We start from the raw sequence: 20,895 nt of genomic DNA on the forward strand, positions 1-20,895 counted from the left end.
AGTTCCCACATGCCTCAGAGCAACAGCCAGGAGCCACAACTACTGAGCCTGCAATAAAGAGTAGCCTCCTGCTCGCCACAACTAGAGAAAGCCCATGTGTGGCAGCAAAGACCCACCACAGTTAAAAAATAAATAATAAAAAAAATCTCTTAAACTGTAAACATTTGGAAGACATATAGAAGCTCTGTAGACTGTGGAGTAGAGAATAAAGTCTTTAAAAAGACAAAAGCACAAACTGTGAAGGAAATGATTGGAAGAATCCTTAAAATGAAATTATAGATGAAAATATTTTCAGTGTATAGAATGGATAAGAGTAACCTCCAGAACATATGGAGAACTGCAACAGCTCAACAGAAAAATGGGCAAAAGACTTGAAGACACTCAGCCTCATTACACTGTAATAATTGGGAAAAATGCAAATTAAAATGACAGGATACCATCTCATAGCATAATTTTTGACTTAAAAAAATCTGATAATATCAAGTAGGATATGAGATAACGGGGACTCATCCACTATTGGTGAGGGTGGCACCCTGATGCTGGGAAAGATTGACGGCAGGGGAAGAAGGGGTCTACGGAGGTTGAGATGATTGGATGGCATCACTGACTCAACGAACATGAGTTTGGGCAAACTTAGGGAAATAGTGAAGGACAGTGAAGCCTGGCAAGCTGCAGTACATAGAGTCACAAAGAGACATGATTTATTGACTGAACAACAACACAACAACCTTGGAAAACAATTTGGCACAATCTTGTAATGATGAAATGGGAAGCTGTGTGACAAAGCATTTCTATTCCTAGTTGTATACTCCTAATCCAACCAGTCCATTATAAAGGAGATCAATCCTGGGTGTTCATTGGAAGGACTTATGCTAAAGCTGAAACTCCAATACTTTGGCCACCTCATGCGACGAGTTGACTCACTGGAACAGAGTCTGATGTTAGGAGGGATTCAGGGTAGGAGGAGACGGGGACGACAGAGAATGAGATGGCTGAATAGCATCACCGAGTCAATGGACGTGAGTTTGAGTGTACTCCGGGAATTGGTGATGGACAGGGAGGCCTGGCGTGCTGTGGTTCATGGGGTTGCAAAGAGTCGGACACAACTAGGCGACTGAACTGAACTGAACTGAAGGAATTCTTGTACTAGGGTATCAGGAGATAATCTACAAAAATCTTTGTACTGTTTGTAATAGTAAAAATGCAGTAATAAAACAACATTCATCAATTAAAGGATGGATTAATAAATTATAGTATATTCACATAAACACCATACAGCTGTGAAAATTATTCACCTGCAGTTATGTACAACAACACAGAAATAAAAACTGTACAAATAAACAGTATATTGTTTAAGGGATAAACTGCAAGGGAATGATAAATGTAAAAATCAAGAAGGTAGTTACCCTGAAGAGAGAGAGACAGGGAATTCTTTGGTGGTCCAGTGGTTAGGACTTAATGCTCTCACTGAGGTGGCCCAGGTTTGATCCCTGTTTGGGGAACTAAGATCTTGTAAGCCATGACAAAAAGCAAAAATAAAAAATGAAGGGAAGGATACACAGAGGGCTTTAGAGATGGTATTTTTTTCTTTCTTAAACTGTGTAGTGAGAACACTGGTATTTGTTGTGTTACTGTTCTTTTAAATATTATTTTTTACCTATGCAAAATTTATTTTTAGAATTAGCAAAATTTAAATCATATTAGAAATAAAAATATTTTGACTTAAACAATAATGAAGATGTTGTATAACTTGATACAACAAACCCTATGATTTCCAGGTATGTGTATATTATGTGCCTGGCACTGCTTCAATCACTGGGAATTTAACAACAACAAAAAAAGATCCAGCCTTTTTGGAACCTGCATTCTATCTGGAGAAGACAGACGATAAATAAAATCACTTTCTAAACATTATAGTGTATGAGAAAGTGATGTGTATTACGGAGAGAAACAAAGAATAAGAAATGTTAAGGAGGGGGAAGCAGAAAGGCCTCAGTGAGAAGGTGGCATTCAGCAAGGAGAGAGAGGGATATAAGCCTTGTAGCTATCTGGGGAAAAAGTATTTCAGACAGAGGGAAAAGCAGGGACTTTGAAGGGGGAGTGTGCCCAGTGGGTGGAAAGAATACAAGCCAGTGTGCCTGGAGTTGCATAACAAGGGCAAGAGAAGTCTTGTTGGCTCTTACAAGGGCTTTGGCCTTTATTCTAGCTGACACTCTTCCCACGTGGTGCTAATGGTAAAGAACCTACCTTCCAGCACAGGAGATGTAAGAGACGCCAGCGATCCCTGAGTCAGGGAGATCCCCTGGAAAAGGAAATGACAACACGCATCAGTATTCTTGCCTGGAAAATCCCATGGACAGAGTAGCCTGATGGGCTACAGTTCCAAGGGTCACAAGGAGTCAGACATGACTGAGTGACTTAGCACACGAAGTTAGCTGAGATGGTGAGAGATCAGGGATTTGGGGCAGAGGAAAGAAGTGATTTGTTTTTTTAAAATAGAATCTCTTTGCCTATTTAAGCAGAATCTGTTTGCCTATTATGTTTGACTGAAGGAGGCAGACAAAAGGAGGCCAATTTGAAGTGTATTGTGATGACCCAGTAGAGAGGAATTAGTGGTATGGACCAGGGTGGTGGTGTAGGATAGGTGCAAAGGGGTCATATTCTGGATTTATTTTGGAGGATTTATAAGGGATCAGATATGGGATATGAAAGAAAAAGAAGAGGAAACCAACAGTATTCCATTTTTGTCTTGGCAACTGGAAGGATGGATTTATCATGCAATGAAGTAGAGATGACTGTAGACAATCAGGTTGGAAAGGAAATACCAGGATCTTGGTTTTGGAATGTTGAGTTTCAAGATGCGTTTTAGGCATGGGAGTGGGTATGTAATAGTAAGCAGGCAGATATATGAATCAAGAGGTCAGAGCAGAGATCTAAACTAGTCACATACATTTGGAAGTCACTGAGATAGAGAAGGTATTTAAAGCCATGAGATCATAAAGCTTACCTAAATGATGCGTCTACATAAGGAGAAGGTCTATGAACTTATTCCCAGAAATCCCAGTATTAAGAATTGAAGAATTAAGGAGGAACATACAACAGAGTCTCAAAAGGGATGGCCCAAGACGGGGAAACCATGATCTGATACCATAGCAGTACTAATGACCTTGAAAAAAGTCACTTCACTGGAAAGATAGGAATGAAAGTTTGATTGAAATGGGTTCATGAGAAAATAGGAGAGGAGGAATTGGAGCAAACAGTGTAAAGATTTTGAGTTTATACTCCTTGCTCTACAGGGGGGAATAAATGTTTTATATTTTGGGGGGCTCCAAAATCACTGCAGATGGTGATTGCAGCCATAAAATTTAAAGATGCTTACTCCTTGGAAGGAAAGTTATGACCAACCTGGATAGCATATTAAAAAGCAGAGACATTACTTTGCCAACAAAGTTCTGTCTAGTCAAGGCTATGGTTTTTCCAGTGGTCATGTGTGGATGTGATAGTTGGACTGTGAAGGAAGCTGAGCGCCGAAGAATTGACACTTTTGAACTGTGGTGTTGGAGAAGACTCTTGAGTGTCCCTTGGACTGCAAGGAGATCCAACCAGTACATCCTAAAGGAGATCAGTCCTGGGTGTTCATAGGAAGGACTGATGTTGAAGCTGAAACTCCAATCCTTTGGCCACCTCATGTGATGAGTTGACTCATGATTGGCGGCAGGAGGAGAAGGGGACAACAGAAGATGAGATGGTTGGATGGCATCACCGACTCGATGCACATGAGTTTGAGTAAACTCCAGGAGTTGGTGATGGACAGGGAGGCCTGGCGTGCTGCGATTCAGTTCAGTTCAGTTCAGTCGCTCAGTCGTGTCCGACTCTGCGACCCCATGAATCACAGCACGCCAGGCCTCCCTGTCCATCACCAACTCCCGGAGTTCACTCAAACTCATGTCCATCAAGTCGGTGATGCCATCCAGCCATCTCATTCTCTGTCGTCCCCGTCTCCTCCCACCCCCAATCCCTCCTAGCATCAGACTCTTTTCCAGTGAGTCAACATGTCGCATGAGGTGGCCAAAGTATTGGAGTTTCAGCTTCAGCATCAGTCCTTCCAATGAACACCCAGGGCTGCGATTCATGGGGTCACAAAGAGTCGGACACAACTGAGCGACTGAAATGAACTGAACTGAAATGTTTTATGTATAGGGGAAGTGGGGTCAAGAGAAGTCTTCAGAAAAAGAAAAAGGCAGCATGTTTGTATGCTGATGGCAGTGATCCAAAACAGAACGAAAAATCTGTGCAAGAGAGAAGGTTAGAATGAAGTCCTTGAGTAGACAAGAGTAGAATGGGATCTAATTCATAAGAGAGGAATTGTCCTTCGAAAAAAATGTAGACATTCTCCTACAGACTCTGCAGGGAAGAGAGAGTATATGGATATAGATGCTTCTGTGCCATAGAAATGGTAGTTTATCCTTGTGGAAGTTCTCACCTGATTGTTCACATTTTCTCTGTGAAATATGAAGCTAGGTAATCAGCTGAGTGAAGATGGTGGAAGAAAGTGTTGGAGGTTTGAAGGAAGAGGAGGAATTGTGAAACAGTCATCTAAGAGCATAGGAAATGAATGAAGGGACTAAGGAAGTATATTATGATTGCAGCTTGGTTCACTTTTAGGTTCATAGTCATGAATTTGAAGTAAGAGTAGTTATTTTAGTAGGTATTAGTGATCCTTTGCCCAGATCCTCTTGGATTTTACTGTTTCCATGTATACCCTGGTTTGGTGGCTTCTGCCACCAGTAGCCAGCACATAACGGCTCTTTTACAGACTGTCCCTGCCTTCTGGAGACTCTTTTGCCCTGAATGTTGTAGTGCCCAAGATGGCTGTTCGGTTCAGGAGTATGAAATTCCGACTATTTTTGCTTTAGAGATAAGACAGCTCTCAGGTGTACCTTACACCGTAGAGTCCCCTTTTTATCGTGAAATCAAGCTGAAGTTACCCTCTAAGGAACTTTGTCTCAGATCACGATTTTGCTTAACGTTCTCCTCTTCTCTGACCTGCTTCTCTCAATTCCTTATTGGTTTCCTAAGCCTTTGCTTCCTGAGTCACTTGCACACAGATGTCTCAGGATCTGCTTCAAGTGGACCTAACCTAAGCAATAATTATGGCTGTGTGTTTCTTTCTCTGACTACATTCAGTTATATGCATGCAAGCAAGCAGTTGGATTTAACCAGGATGGGGGACTCCAAGCAAATAACATTAGGTAAGAGAGGGCAAGTTTATTAAAGATGTATTCAGGGGAATAGTTATGTAACTGATCATCGAATTTAAGCTAGTTAAGGATGGATATCATGGGGAAAGGGGGAACTGAAGGCCATGAAAAGGTAGTATGATTAATGGTTGGTAGGTAGGTCCAGGCATCAAAGAATTGTTGAAATTGAGGTCTTAGGTGTGTGAGTGAAAAGAGGTTATGATCAGAGTTAGAAATGCTTAAAATATAGGATAATGCCATGCTTGAGTTGTTGATACTGATAAGATATAAGGTGTGTCCCAGGGCTTTCCAGGTGGTACTAGTAGTAAAGAACCCGCCTGCCAATGCAGGAGGCATCAGAGATGCTGGTTTGATCCCTGGGTCAAGAAGATACCCTGGAGGAGGACATGACAACCCACTCCAGTATTTTTGCCTGGAGAGTCCCATGGACCGAGGATCCTGGAGGTCTACAGTCTGTAGGGTCGCAAAGAGTCACACATGACTGAAGTGACTTACCACCACCACAGTGTGTCCCATAGAATGAGTGACAGGTGGCATAATCACTGGAGGTGAGAATTCAAGGAACTGGTAGGCCTAAGAACGAACATCTTTATGGATTTTGATGCCATTAATAATTAGGATGAGGGTAGAGTTTTGGACAATTGATACAAAGAGCCAGCTTATTAGAAAACCATGATGCTGGGAAAGATTGAAGTCAGGAGGAGAGGAGGACGACAGAGAACGAGATGGTTGGATACCATCAGCAACTCAATGGACATGAGTTTGAGCAAGCTCTGGAAGATGTTGAAAGACAGGGAAGCCTGGTGTGCTGCAGTCCGTGGGTTCGCAGTCAGACATGACTGTGCAACTGAACGACAAAGTGTTAGAGTGAAAATCCTTAGGCATTGAGGGGGAATCATCTATGAATTAGTGGGTAACTGCAACAAGAATGGGTGGAGGGTGGCAGAGTCTCTATGACATGAAATTCAAAGCTGGGGGAGAGGTATTTAGACAGGAGGAAGGGCAGAGAACCTGGAACTTGCAGTGAGTATCAAGAAGGACACAGACTCCATTTCCAGGTCACTGGATGAGTGATATAGGGCAAAATCTACCACATAAGGGACAAGGGAAACAGGATCCTCATAGAACATTCAGGTTTTAGTTAGAGCAAGAAGGTGAAGAATCCTTTTGGAGAAGAGATTGGAGCTGTATGTGATTGTGGTGCTGAAAGACAGTGAGTTTCAGGGTGCACGATGTAAAGGTGTTGGGAGTTGGGGGCATGAGGGTCGGGGTGAGAAGACTAAATAAGGACTGTATAGAGCCTTATGGGAATTATAATGCAGTGGATAAGTGGTGACATGAGCATGTAGGTCTTTTTTTTTGATAACATAAACAGAGATAAAGAGCATCATGAGACCAGTCCTGGTGGTTTTAAGACAGCAGTGCTATGAGTAATGGGAAGTAGGAAGAGATAGGTGTTTGGGAATGGGGATAGGCAGTCTTATTCTAAGTACTCCTAGTGAACTTGTTTTTTCCCCCACAACTGATGCCAATATAAAAAAGAGCTTGTGTTTTGACATGAATAGCACTTTCCATTTATTTATTATGTGGATAAAGTGAACCTGTATTATTCTCTTTCTCCAGTATACAGACGTCTATTTGTTTTTGTTCAGTCGCTAAGTCGTGTCTGACTCTTTGCAACCCCATGAACTGCAGCACTCCAGGCTTTCCTGTCCTTCACTATAGCCCTGAGTTTACTCAGACTCCTGTCCACTGAGACAGTGATGCCAACCAACCATCTCATCCTCTGTCACCCCTTCTCCTCTTGCCCTCAATCTTTCCCAGCATGAGGGTCTTTTCCAATGAGTCAGCTCTTCATATCAGGTGGCCAAAGTATTGGAGCTTCAGTTTTACCACCAGTCCTTCCAATGAATATTCAGGATTGATTTCCTTTAAGATTGACTGGTTTGATCTACTTGCTGTCCAAGGGACTGTCAAGAGTCTTCTCCCGCGTCACAGTTTGAACACACAAAAAAGTTCTTCAGTACTCAGCCTTCTTTATAGTCCAGCTGTTACATCCATACATGTAAGAGCTGTATGGAAAAACCATAGCTTTGGCTATATGGACCTTTGTTTGCAAAGTGATATCTCTGCTTTTTAATACACTGTCTAGGTTTGTCTTGCCTATTCTTTGAAGGAGCAAGCGTCTTTTAATTTCGCGGCTGCAGTCACCATCTGCATTGCTTTTGGAGCCCACGAAAATGAAATCTGACCCTTTTTCCATTGTTTCCATGTCTATTTGCCAAGAAGTGATAGGATTGGATGCCATCAACTTCCTTTTTGAATGTTTAAGCCAACTTTTTTACTCCTCGTTCACCTTCATCAAGAGGCTGTTTAGTTCCTCTTTGCTTTCTGCCATTAGAGTGGTATCATCTGCTTATAAGAGGTTGTTCGTATTTCTCCCAGCAATTTTGATTCCAGCTTGAGCCTCATCCAGCCCGGCATTTCACATGATGTACCCTGCGTATAAGTTAAATAAGCAGAGTGAAAGTATACAGCCTTGATATACTCCTTTCCCAATATCAAACCAGTTCATTGTTCCAATGTCCAGTTCTAACTGTTGCTTCTTCTCCTGCATACAGGTTTCTCAGGAGACAGGTAAGGTGGTCTGGTCTTCCCACCTCTTTAAGAATATTCCACAGTGTGTTTTGATCCACACGGTCAAAGGCTTTAGTGTAGTCAATGAAGCAGAAGTAAATGTTTTTTGGAATTTCTTTCCTTTTTCCATGATCCAGCGTATGTTGACAACTTGATCCCTGGCTCCTCTGCCTTTTCTAAATCCAGTTTGTACATATGGAAGTTCTCAGTTCATGTACTGTTGAAACCTTGCTTGAAGGATTTTGAGCATAATCTTGCTAATGTGAAATGAGTGCAATTATATGATAATTTAAACATTCTTTGGTGTTGCCTTTCTTTTAGATCAGAATGAAAACTGAACTTTTCCAGTCCTGTGGCCACTGCTGAGTTTTCCAAGTTTGCTGGCATATTGAGTGCAGCACTTTAACAGCATCGTCTTTTAGGATTAGAAATAGCTCAGCTGAAATTCCATCACCTTCACTAGCTTTGTTTGTAGTGATGCTTCCCATGGCCCACTTGACTTCACGCTCCAGGGTGTCTAGCTCTAGGTGAATGACCACACAATCATGGTTATCTGGGTCATTAAGAGCTTTTTTTATACAGTTCTGGGTATCCTTGCCACATTTTCTTAATATCTTCTGCTTTTGTTAGGTCCTTGCCATTTTTGTCCTTCATTGTGCCCATCTTTGCATGAAATGTTCCCTTGGTATTTCTAGTTTTCTTAAAGAGATCTCTAGTCTTACCCATTTTATTGTTTTCCTCTATTTCTTTGCATTGTTCACTTAAGAATACTTTCTTATCTCTCCTTGCTATTCTCTGGAACTCTGCATTCAGTTGGGTATCTCTTTCCCTTTCTCCTTTGCCTTTCACTTGTCTTCTTTTCTCAGGTATTTGTAAGGCCTCCTCAGACAAACACTTTGCCTCCTTGCCTTTCTTTTTCTTGGGGATGATTTTGGTCACCACCTCCCGTACAATGTTATGAACCTCCATCTATAGTTCTTTAGGCATTCTGTCTACCAGATCTAGGCCCTTGAATCTATTTATCACTTCCACTATATAATCATAAGGCATTTGATTTAGGTCATACCTGAATGGCCTAGTGGTTCTCCCTACTTTCTTCAATATAAATCTGAATTTTATCACAAGGGGTTCAGGATCTGAGCCACAGTCAGCTCAAGGTCTTGTTTTTGCTGACTGTGTAGAACTTCTCCATTTTGACTGCAAAGAATTTAGTCAATCTGATTTTGATATTGACCATCCGGTTATATTCATTTGTAGAGTCATCTCTTGTGTTGTTGGAAGAGAGTATTTGCTGTGACCAGTGCATTCTCTTGGCAAAATTCTGTTTGCCTTTGCCCTTCTTCATTTTGTACTCCAAGGCCAAACTTGCCTGCTACTCCAGGTATCTCTTGACTTGCTACTTTTGCACTGAAGTCCCCTATGATGAAAAGGACAAATGTCTATAATGTTAATATGTTAAATAGTTATAATTTAATTAATATATTAATTATGAATAGTATATTAAGCAGCTCAAATAATGATTTTTTTTAAACTGTCACTGAACCAACTTCCTACAAACAGAGTCCTTCAAACTTCATGACTCTGTGGAATGTGCTGTATTGTGTTTTGTTCAAGTTGGTTGATTTTTGCAGTCATGGATCCAGAAAAGGCACCTCTGGGGAGATGAGTCACCACTTCCATTAAATGCCCAGCAAAGCACCTATCATGATGCCTTTTCTCTGGTACACTGTGGTGGAGTTTTGGACCCTCTCCAGCTCTTTCTGCTGATGTTAAATTCTTCCATCTCAGTAATCTGATTCTTAGCCAACCATTTGTTGCTTCCATTGCAGTTGTCAAGAATCTTCTGACTTCCTTTGATTCTGCCTTGACATCTCTTCTTCTACCATGTCTCTGAATCCTAGTTTGGAGCAAGTTTTGGGGGGATATTTTGCCTCTTTTTATCTCCAGCTTTGTATTTTTAAGTCTTTTGAACTATATACTCAATATTTTCTATGCTTAAACACCATGATATTAGTCTTTTAGTCTTCTCTTTTCTCCATCTCTAATCCACAGCAAGTACATTTGAGGAGCTATCAGCATCAGTATAAAAAGTTACTACTTCAAAGAATGCTGTAGCAGTGCCTGTGAGTTCAGTTGCCAAGCTGGTTGTTATCCTGCGTCGTTGCTCACTCAATTCCATATACCTCAATGAGCATACCAAGCTGATTATGAGAGTAGATGTGAAGGTCGAAGTCCACTTGGTATTAACTGCTTGCTATGGTGCACTTGGTCAGAATAGTCATGACTCCACAAGTGGTTTCAAAATTAAAGAAAAAGGAGTGATATCAAAGAACAGTCAATTCTGAATAACTTCAAATTTATCTCCAGACAAGGGACAAGATGGCTACCTTCAGTTCAGTTCAGTCACTCAGTCGTGTCTGACTCTTCGCGACCCCATGTACCACAGCACGCCAGGCCTCCCTATCCATCACCAACTCCTGGAGTTCACTCAGACTCATTTCCATTGAGTCAGTGATGCCATCCAACCATCTCATCCTCTGTAGTCCCCTTCTTCTCCTGCCCTCAATCTTTCCCAGCATCAGGGTCTTTTCAAATGAGTTAGCTCTTCACGTCAGGTGGCCAAAGGATTGGAGCTTCAGCTTCAATATCAGTCCTTCCAAAGAACACTTAGGGCAGATTTCCTTTAGGCTGCCTACATAGCTGCAAACATATGTGACCTTTAATAGCATTGATGCTTTTTAAAAATTTCTTGCTATTGAAAAAATCTTGTAAGAATATCTAAGTTTTGGAAGCTTGAAGATGCAGACAGAGCCACCCACTAGGATTACATCATGGATCCGAGGCTAGCATGTTGTGAGAAAAATGTTAAAAAAAAAACAAAAAACTTTTCTCCTGTTCTACAGACAAATTAACTTTCTAGCTCTGTTACTCTGGAAACTTGGTAAGGTGGAGTGTCAGCTGTGCTTCCAAGCAAGAGGACTTACAGTGAAAGTAACTATCTATTTATCTATTTGATAAACTGCATCTGAACTGGAAGGCCTATAAATGTATCCAGTCAGATATTTCATGCTTAAGTATCTGGTCAGATATTTTAGGCTTAACTTGGGGCTTTTCTACGTTTAATCAGTTCTTAAAATTGATCATGTCTCTTGCTAGAGGACTGCTACTGGAGATGATGGAGCCATCATGGTGTAGAGCATGAGGCTTCTAAGCCAGGGTGGCACCCACACTCATCCATTGTGATCTCATTCCTTCAAACCTGAGCTATCACCAGAGGGACACAGGCGTTATAAGGTAGATCCTAGACTGCTGCATAGACCTGCTGTAAGGACCTTACTAAAGAAACTCACGCTACCCTGCTGGCATACTGTATCTCCTGTCTCCCTGTGCTTCTAAGTAAAACCAATGCTAAGAGTCTTTGTGATTTCTTGTCTATTCAAATAGTTTACCAAATGAGTGTTCCTAACTGAACACTTACGACAAATCAAAAGTGTCACATGTTTGGTTATAAATCAATCCATTTCTTTTAGTATGAAATGTCTTGTTCAAGTCCTAAAGAATAGTTATGACCTTTGGCTCATTGATGATTCTTATCATATTGATACCATCAGTGGATTCTATACTATATGGAGGTCTGATGGTTAGAGTGGTTAAATGTAGCCAGTACTTTGTTCACAGTACACAGTGTTGGTGATGGTCTTCCCCTGCTGGGATTCTTTTTTTTTCTTTTTTGTCTTTGTTAGAACCATGGACAGTAGATACTTGCACAAAGGAGATGCTTTTAGTTTGGTGGGGTTTTGTTTGTGTGTTTGTCTATTTAGATAAAATTCATGCTATGTTAAGCTTAAAATTTTAACTATTTTAAGTGTATAATTTAGTGGTTTTTATTAATTCACAATAGTCTGCAGTCATCACCACTATCTAATTCCAGGAAATTTCTATCACGCTGCTGCTGCTGCTAAGTCGCTTCAGTCGTGTCCGACTCTGTGCAACCCCATAGACGGCAGCCTACCAGGCTCCCCTGTCCCTGGGATTCTCCAGGCAAGAACACCGGAGTGGGTTGCCATTTCCTTCTCCAATGCATGAAAGTGAAAAGTGAAAGGGAAGTAGCTCAGTCGTGTCCAACTCTTCACGACCCCATGGACTGCAGCCTATCAGGCTCCTCCATCCATGGGATTTTCCAGGCAAGAGTACTGGAGTGGGTTGCCATTGCCTTCTCCATCCATCACCCTAAGAAACCCTTATCTCACAATTCCCCCTTCTGCCCATCCCCTGGAAACCAATAATCTACTTTCTATAACTATGGATTTACATATTCTGAACATTTCATAGAAAAGGAATCATATAATATGTGACCTTTGGTGACTGTTTTTTTTTTCACTTAGCATGATGTTTTCAGAGCCAATCCATGTTTTAACATGTATTCAAACTCCATTCCTTTTATGGCTGAGTAATATTCCATTATATGAATATATCATATTTTGTTTATCCATTAATCTGTTGGTGAACATTTGGGTTGTTCCTACTTTTTGGTTGTTGAAAATAGAACTGCTGTGAATATCCATGTACAATTTTTTGTTTGAATATGTTTTCAGTTCTCTTGCATATATATGTTAGAGTGAAATTGCTGGGTCATATGGTAACTATATATTTAATAAAAAACTTTTAGTTTTCCTTTTATATTTCACCATCACAAAACGCCAGTGCTTCATAAATGACTGCGTTATCAGAAATGCATCCAAGCAGACATTTGGCATTTAAAAATGTCTTTGTAAGGTTCATTGCAACTTGACTCTTTGGAGCATCACAGATAAATTGTCCCATGTCAAGATAGACAACACAGGGGCTTCCCTGGTGGCTCAGTGGTAAAGAATCCACCTACCAATGCAGGAGACATGTGTTTGATCTCTGATCTAGGAAGATCCCACATGCCACAGAGTAACTTAGCCCGTGAGCCACAACTACTGAGCCTGGTCTCTAGGGCCCAGAAACCATAACTACCAATTGCACTGCAGCTACTGAAGACTGTGGGCCTAGAACCTGTGCTCTGCAACAAGAGAAGCCACCTCAACGAAAAACCCATGCACCACAACTAGAGGGTAGAGCCCACTCTCCACAGCTCGAGAAAAGCTCCCACAGTAATGAAAACCCGGCATAGCCAAAAATAAATAAATGAATTTATATTTTAAAAAGATTAACAATACAGCTTGATGTTGTCCCATTTGCTGACACTGTGGCAATGATCTTCACTTTCCTATGCTTAAAGGCACTCACCCAGGATTAGATGGTACTTTTTAGTATGATTGCTGGAGAGGATGGGTCTTGCTTATCTGAGTAATATGTAAACACTGGAGGTGCTGCTGCATTCAATCTGCTTTTGTTCTTTGCAGATGGAGGCTGGAAGCCTAGGGTAAAACTTCAGAAAAAATGTTTTTTAACTTTCTCTTATTACCTATTACCTCAGGGGTTAATTCTTCTGCTTTTTTAGTTCAAGGCCTCTCTTTCATGCTATTGAATTCTTTAAAAGTTGGGTAAATGAAGGTATAGATTAAAGAATTTTGGCAGTTGGAGCGTATTTTCTTAGCCCATGTGAGAATTTCTGTCCACAGAGTAGGGAAAGTCAGTGCCCTGGTGTCTGTGAGTCACCTGGGGCACTATTGCACTTTCTGGCCCAAATATCCACTCTAGGACCTTGCTTATCAGAATTCCCATTTCAGAGAGCTGTACTTGGAGTTCTTTCTCTAATTGCAGATGAGGGAACAGCTGTTCCATCATCCTTTAATTAATTTTCTAACAGATCCCGTACAATCTCTTCTCCCAGTCTTTCTTTACTTATATCTGGACATTTTTCTTGGACTTCACTTTCACTTTTCACATTCATGCATTGGAGAAGGAATTGGCAACCCACTCCACTATTCTTGCCTGGAGAATGCCAGGGACGGGGGAGCCTGGTGGGCTGCTGTCTATGGGGTTGTGCAGAGTTGGACACGACTGAAGTGACTTAGCAGCAGCAGACATTTTTCTAGGGATACTTCTGATAAAATTCATGATTTGCAGGCAGGAAGTAAGATCTTCTCTTCTACCTGTGTAGATTATTGATTTTCCTGCTGCCACTGTATTGCTGTCTTCTATATATAATCCAAAAATGAATGTTCTCAGTGGCTGGTAGCACCCCTCTTGGCTTTCTAGCATTGAAGTGGATTTATTTTCATTTTGTGTTTTCTTCTGAAATTTCAGCAGAATGTGGGGAAAAACAAAAATATATCTTTGTTATTGACCTTTTCTCTATTCTTATCTAGATCAGGACAGTCCAATCCAACCTTTTATCTCCAGAAAGGCTTTCAAGCATATGTACTCAGAAAAAAACCACCTGGTTTACTTCTTCCTAAAGCACATAAGGTATGGTATACAAATGCAATGTTAAATTCCTTGTTGAATAATAAATGCAGAAAATTAGAGATACTAAGGGAACATTTCATGCAAACATAGGCTCGATAAAGGACAGAAATGGTATGGACCTAACAGAAGCAGAAGATATTAAGAAGAGGTGGCAAGAATACACAGAAGAACTGTACAAAAAAAGATCTTCATGACCCAGATAATCACGATGGTGTGATCACTCACCTAGAGCCAGACATCTTGGAATGTGAAGTCAAGTGGGCCTTAGAAAGCGTCACTATGAACAAAGCTAGTGGAGGTGATGGAATTCCATTTGAACTATTCAAATCCTGAAAGATGATGCTGTGAAAGTGCTGCATTCAATATCCGAGCAAATTTGGAAAACTCAGCAGTGGCCACAGGACTGGAAAAGGTCAGTCTTCATTCCAATCCCAAAGAAAGGCAATCCCAAAGCATGCTCAAACTACCACACAGTTGCACTCACCTCACACGCTAGTAAAGTAATGCTTAAAATTCTCCAAGCCAAGCTTCAGCAATACGTGAACTGTGAACTTCCAGATGTTCAAGCTGGTTTTAGAAAAGGCAGAGGCACTAGAGATCAAATTGCCAACATCTGCTGGATCATGGAAAAAGCAAGAGAGTTCCAGAAAAACATCTATTTCTGCTTTATTGACTATGCCAAAGCCTTTTACTATGGATAACAATAAACTGTGGAAAATTCTGGAAGAGATGGGAATCCCAGACCACCTGACCTGCCTCTTGAGAAACCTATATGCAGGTCAGGAAGCAACAGTTAGAACTGGACATGGAACAACAGACTGATTCCAAATAGGAAAAGGAGTATGTCAAGGCTGTATATTGTCACCCTGTTTATTTAACTTATATGCAGACTACATCACGAGGAATGCTGGGCTGAAAGAAGCACAAGCTGGAATCAAGATTGTCAGGAGAAATATCAATAACCTCAGATATGCAGATGACACCACCCTTACGGCAGAAAGTGAAGAGGAACTAAAAAGCCTCTTGATGAAAGTGAAAGAGGAGAGTGGAAAAGTTTGGCTTAAAACTCTACATTCAGAAAACTAAGATCATGGTATCTGGTCCCAACACTTCATGGGAAACAGATGGGGAATCAGAGGAAACGGTGGCTGACTTTATTTTGGGGGGTTCCAAAATCACTGCGGATGCTGACTGCAGCCAGGAAATTAAAAGACGCTTACTCCTTGGAAGGAAAGTTATGACCAACCTAGACAGCGTATTAAAAAACAGACATTGCCAACAAAGGTCTGTCTAGTTAAGGCTATGGTTTTTCCCGTGGTCATGTATGGATGTGAAAGTTGTACTGTGAAGAAAGCTGATTGCCGAAGAATTGATGCCTTTGAACTGTGGTGCTGGAGAAGACTCTTGAGCGTCCCTTGACTGCAAGGAGATCCAACCAGTCCATCCTAAAGAGATCAGTCCTGAGTGTTCATTGGAAGGATTGATGTTGAAGCTGAAACTCCAATAATTTGGCCACCTCATGTGAAGATTTGACTCACTGGAAAAGACTCTGATGCTGGAAGGGATTGGGGGCAGGAGGAGAAGGGGACGACAGAGGATGAGATGGCTGGATGGCATCATCGACTCGATGGACGTGAGTTGAGTGCACTCAGGGAGTTGGTGATGGACAGGGAGGCCTGGTGTACTGTGATTCATGGGGTCGCAAAGAGTCGGACATGACTGAGTGACTGAACTGATACACACAAAACAATTTAAATTGCTTTTGAAAGTACTCTCACAATTGTTAAATATAGAGAATGCATTTTATTTCTTAGATGAAAATTTCATTTGAATTGTATTCCCACCCCCTTTTTGTTTTTATCGTGGATTTGTGTTTGAAATCTAAGGCTGTGTTTAAGCTCGTAATTTTGACCACTATCCAGTCCTCTTGTGGATTTGATTCCTTTGTATATAGTTAGCTAGAAATACTCACCTGGTGAATATTTTCAGAGCTGCTTATTTATAGATGTTTTGGACTTTGATTAAATTATGTTTTAAAAGGCACAGTATTATATCTTATAAGAATATCTACTCACTAAATACTTTAACATATTTGATGTAATAATCTTCTGATCTTTTGGTGATAAAAATAAATATTTTAATAATCATAATATGCTGTAAATATTAGTAAGAATTATAAAAGACTTTTGTTAAAAATTAATTCTTCTCAGAAAACATATTATCTATGGATTTTTAGAGAAAAGAATATTAAAATCATGATACATATTTTGGATATTATTATAATCATGTTTAACAGATTATACATGCTTCCCAACTGGAGATGGGCCACTGAAAGGTGGGTTTAATATCACAGTAATGGAAAATGCAGATTCTTTCTATAGCTATTGGCATCTCTGACTGCTCTCACCTTGGTTATGGGTTTAGTCATTTCCCTGCTCTAGTTATTGCAGCAGTGGCTGCTTTATCCCTCTGGTCAAAGTGAATTGCATGGTTTCTTCTCCTTAGAAGTGATCAGCCACCACTGCCTGAGTCTGGGGAAGGGGACTTTACAGGCAGATTAGTTGGCATCAGTGTTCTGCTATAAGCTGTGTCCCTGGGTTCTGAGTGATAAACGTGTACATCTGTCCTGGTTGAGGAAGGCCTTTTCTTCTCCTATCTTAACTGGGCTTCTGTGTCAGTACCAAGTTGCTTCTCATTGTCTTCTTACCCAATAGTTATCTTGAGCTCCATGGCAGCTCTGGGTACCAGGAAGAATCCCCACACCACTGCCTTGAAAACAAGTACCTCCATTGGTCTCCAGACGGAGTGGGTACATTTCCTTGCTACCAGCACCCACAGGCCTCCCCCAGTACCCTCTAGTTGACTGTACCCAGAAAGTTGAAATAGAGACTGCCTGAGCCCCTTGGTAGACTGGAGAGGGATTGGTGGTGGGGAGCAAGAGCAAGAGTGAGTCAGCAAGCAGGGACTGATAAGAAAAAAAGGTGTTTTGTTTTGTTTTTAATGATATCTGCAAAATACTATGGTCAGAAACAGTCACCTTCATATTATCTGTCAGATTAAGCCCCATGCGTAAACCTGTCCTTTTAGCCTAATTAGCAATTTTTATTGTTGTTTTTGGTTTAGTTGATAAGTTCTGTCTGACTCTTTTGCAAGTGCCAGCCTAGTTTATAATAGTGATAATTGCACTAAGACTACTTTTATGGACAATACTAAGGAAATTATTATCCTCTGGGTTATATTGTTTATTTGTTGATACTGTTTTAAAATTAATCTCCAGCCTTAATGTTAGCTCACAAGTGATTATTAAATTTCTGTATTTCTGATTTTTAATTATCTATCATCTTATTTAGATTGATAGAGAATTTAAAGTCCAGAAAGCCTTGTTTTCAATTGGATTCCCCGTTCCCAAACCTTTATTGTACTGCAGTGATCCGTCTGTCATTGGAACAGAATTTTATGTGATGGAACATGTACAGGTAAATTAACAATTAATTGTACTTTGTTGCTTTTATTTTTAGTTGTGAAATTACATGTTAATAAATGATAGTTTATCAGTCAGCATTTTAGGTACTTTGCTTTGCAAGGGCTTAAACCTTTTTTCTTTTTATTAAAGCAACAGAAATGTATCCTCTCATTTCCAGAGGCTAGAAGTTTGAAACCAAGGTATCAGCAGGATTGGTTCTTTATGGAAGTTTTTATTTTTGTTTTGCTTTTTAAGTTATTTTTATTGAGATATAGTTAATGTACAATATTATATGTTACAGATGTATTACATAGTGATTCAGAATTTTTAAAGGTTATACTCCACTAACTCTGGCTGTATTCCCTGTCTTGTATTAAACTTTCATTTTAATTTGAGAACACAATTTGAATGAGATAAACTAGGAACATATTTACTAATTACGGCATATTGGCCTATTCTTCCTCTAGGTGTCAGTAAAGAGACATGTAATGGCAATAACTAAACTGTCCAGATAGTAGAGGGAAAGAAACTACTCCAAATAAAAAACCAATCCATTAATAACAATAAATCCAAATTGTTTTAAGATTTTTTATTTGGTAAAATGTTACTTGAGAGTAGTTTTTGTCCTTTAAGTTAATCTTGGTGTATCCTTGTATTTCCCCTGTGGCATATATGTGTTAGTTGCTCAGTTGTGTCCGACTCTTTGCAACTTCATGGATTATAGCCCACCAGGCTCCTCTGTGCATGGGATTCTCCAGACAAGAATACTGGAGTGAATTGCTGTTTCCTTCTCCAGGGGATCTTCCTGACTCAGGGATCAAACCTGGGTCTCCTGCATTGTATGCAGATTCTTTACCATCTGAGCCACCAGGGAAGCCCTGGAACATTCTTCAAAGAATTGGTTTTGGTTGCAAAACTGTACCTAATCTTTTTTGTAGGAAGCAGAGTATGATGACACAGCAAATAATTTGTATGAAAAGATTTATTTTGTTTTAAATTATCTGTTGTAATTGCTTCCATAGGGCCGAATCTTTTGTGATTTGACAATTCCTGGAGTTAGCCCAGCAGAACGTTCAGCCATATATGTGGCCATGATAGAAATCTTGGCTCAGTTACATTCCTTGAATATACAGTCATTGCAGCTGGAAGGATATGGTAGAGGTGTTGGGTATTGCAAAAGACAGGTAAGGCATCCACACAGAGTTTCTTTTCTCAAATTTTTGGAAACAAAATATACATTTTTAATTACAATAAAAGCCTATTATTTTATACTTTTCTGAAATCTGGCTATAACTTTGAACCTTCAGATTGACTTATTTTAAACATAAAATAATTTTATATTTTTTAGATCAGCAAAAGCTTCTAAAACTGACAGCATGTATATAAATGCAAATGTAAAGCTATTTCTATCTCTTCACTTAATTTACCAATACATTTTCTATACAGTTTTCCCTTTTTAAATTAGTTTAACAAATATTTGTTAAGCATGTGTTTAATAAACAAATATTTATTAAGCATATAAGTATGTTTAATACGTGCTAAGTACTATGTCAAATTTCAAGAAAATAGAAATCAATTCTTCCCCTAAAGAAACTTAAAATTTTTGAGACACCTCGACATGAAACTCATTTACATGAAACTTGAAAATGGTATAAGAGTATGTAATCTGGGAGTAAATTATTTGTTACTTATCTTGAGAGCTGTTCCATTCAGAGGGTAGATACAAGTATGCCCTTGCTCAAGTTGAAGAAAGCTTCCTATGAAAGATATGTCTTGTACTGTATATTTAAGGAAGAATAAAATCTAGAGTGATAGGGAAAAGATGATGAGCATTTCACATCATAGGAACAGCAAAACCAGATAAGTACGGGGCTGTTTCCCTTTGTACATATGTCTTTTTCAGGGGGCAGAAGGAAGAGAGACAGAAAGTAAGGTTGAAAGAATACTAACTATATACCAGGTCACATGCTAGATGAATTATGGACCCAATGTTTTTAAATCTTTGTAACAATCCTATTATATAGATATTAATACCCTCATTTTGCACATGAGGCAATTGAGGCTTGAAGGTATTAAATAATGTACAAATAAGTGGCTTAAACATAATTTAAACCCAGTTCTCTTTGATTCCAAAGATGAAAGTCTTTACTGTACTAAGTTGAACAGAGATACCTTAGAAAGTAGAGAGATAGATAAGTAGGTAAATATTATTTCAATTGGTGGAGGACTTTGAGAATAGCTTGACTTAATTGCATTCAATTCTAAGAAAAATAGGAAAAAACTTTACATTTTCATGTCTGTAATATATTTCATCACCGACTCTGTGGACATGAGTTTGAGTGTACTCCGGGAGTTGGTGATGGATAGGGAGGCCTGGCGTGCTATGATTCATGGGGTCGCGGAGAGTCGGACACGACTGAGCGACTGAACTGAACTGAACTGAATATATTTCAAAGATTCTTTAGACGATTCTATGGGTAATAAAAAAAAAAGATTAAAATGAGAAATAAAAGTCTCCCTTCTTTTTCTAATCCCCATATAACATTTTTCAGAGACTACTTGTCTCTTGTGACCCTTTCATAAATTTTCTATTTTTTTTCATATGTAGGTATATGTTTGTTCTTTTTTTTCTTTCCTTCTACAAAATAATTGCCTTATAAAGGGTAGAACCTATATCTCTTGATTCCTATTGTTGTTCAGTTGCGAGTCGTATCTGACTCTTTGAGGCCCCATGGACTGCAGCACACCAGGCCTCCCTGTCCCTCACCATCACCTGAAGTTTGCCCAAGTTCACATCCATTGCATTGATGATGCCATCCAGCCATCTCATTCTCTGACACCCTCTTCTCCTTCTGCCCTCAATGTTTCCCAGCATCAAGGGCTTTTCCAATGAGTGGGCTGTTCGCACCAGATGACCAAAGTACTAGAGCTTCAGCTTCAGCATCAGTCCTTCCAACAAGTAATCAGTGTTGATTTCTCTTAAGATTGACTGGTTTGATCTACCTGATGTCCAAGGGAGTTTCAGGAGAGTTCTCTAGCACCACAGTTCGAAGGCATCAATTCTTTGGCATTCTGCCTTTTTTTACGGTCCAGCTCTCAAAACCATATGTGACCACTTGGAAAAACCTAGCCTTG

At 39.9% G+C, this 20,895-nt stretch overlaps 1 protein-coding gene across 1 annotated transcript in view; it reads left to right on the plus strand.

Annotated features, from left to right (window-relative positions):
- The window catches only part of ACAD11 (acyl-CoA dehydrogenase family member 11), a 123,257-nt gene that overhangs the window by 2,791 nt on the left and 99,571 nt on the right, over positions 1-20,895 (plus strand). The window contains exons 2-4 of the mRNA XM_055413627.2: positions 14,198-14,297; positions 17,648-17,773; positions 18,783-18,944. Of these exons, the coding sequence (XP_055269602.1) occupies positions 14,198-14,297; positions 17,648-17,773; positions 18,783-18,944 (388 nt within the window). The remainder of the gene's footprint in view (positions 1-14,197; positions 14,298-17,647; positions 17,774-18,782; positions 18,945-20,895) is intronic.

The sequence above is a fragment of the Moschus berezovskii genome, chromosome 1, assembly GCF_049115385.1.
Source record: "Moschus berezovskii isolate FMDL1 chromosome 1, NW_MosBer_1.0, whole genome shotgun sequence".
NCBI lineage: Eukaryota > Metazoa > Chordata > Mammalia > Artiodactyla > Moschidae > Moschus > Moschus berezovskii.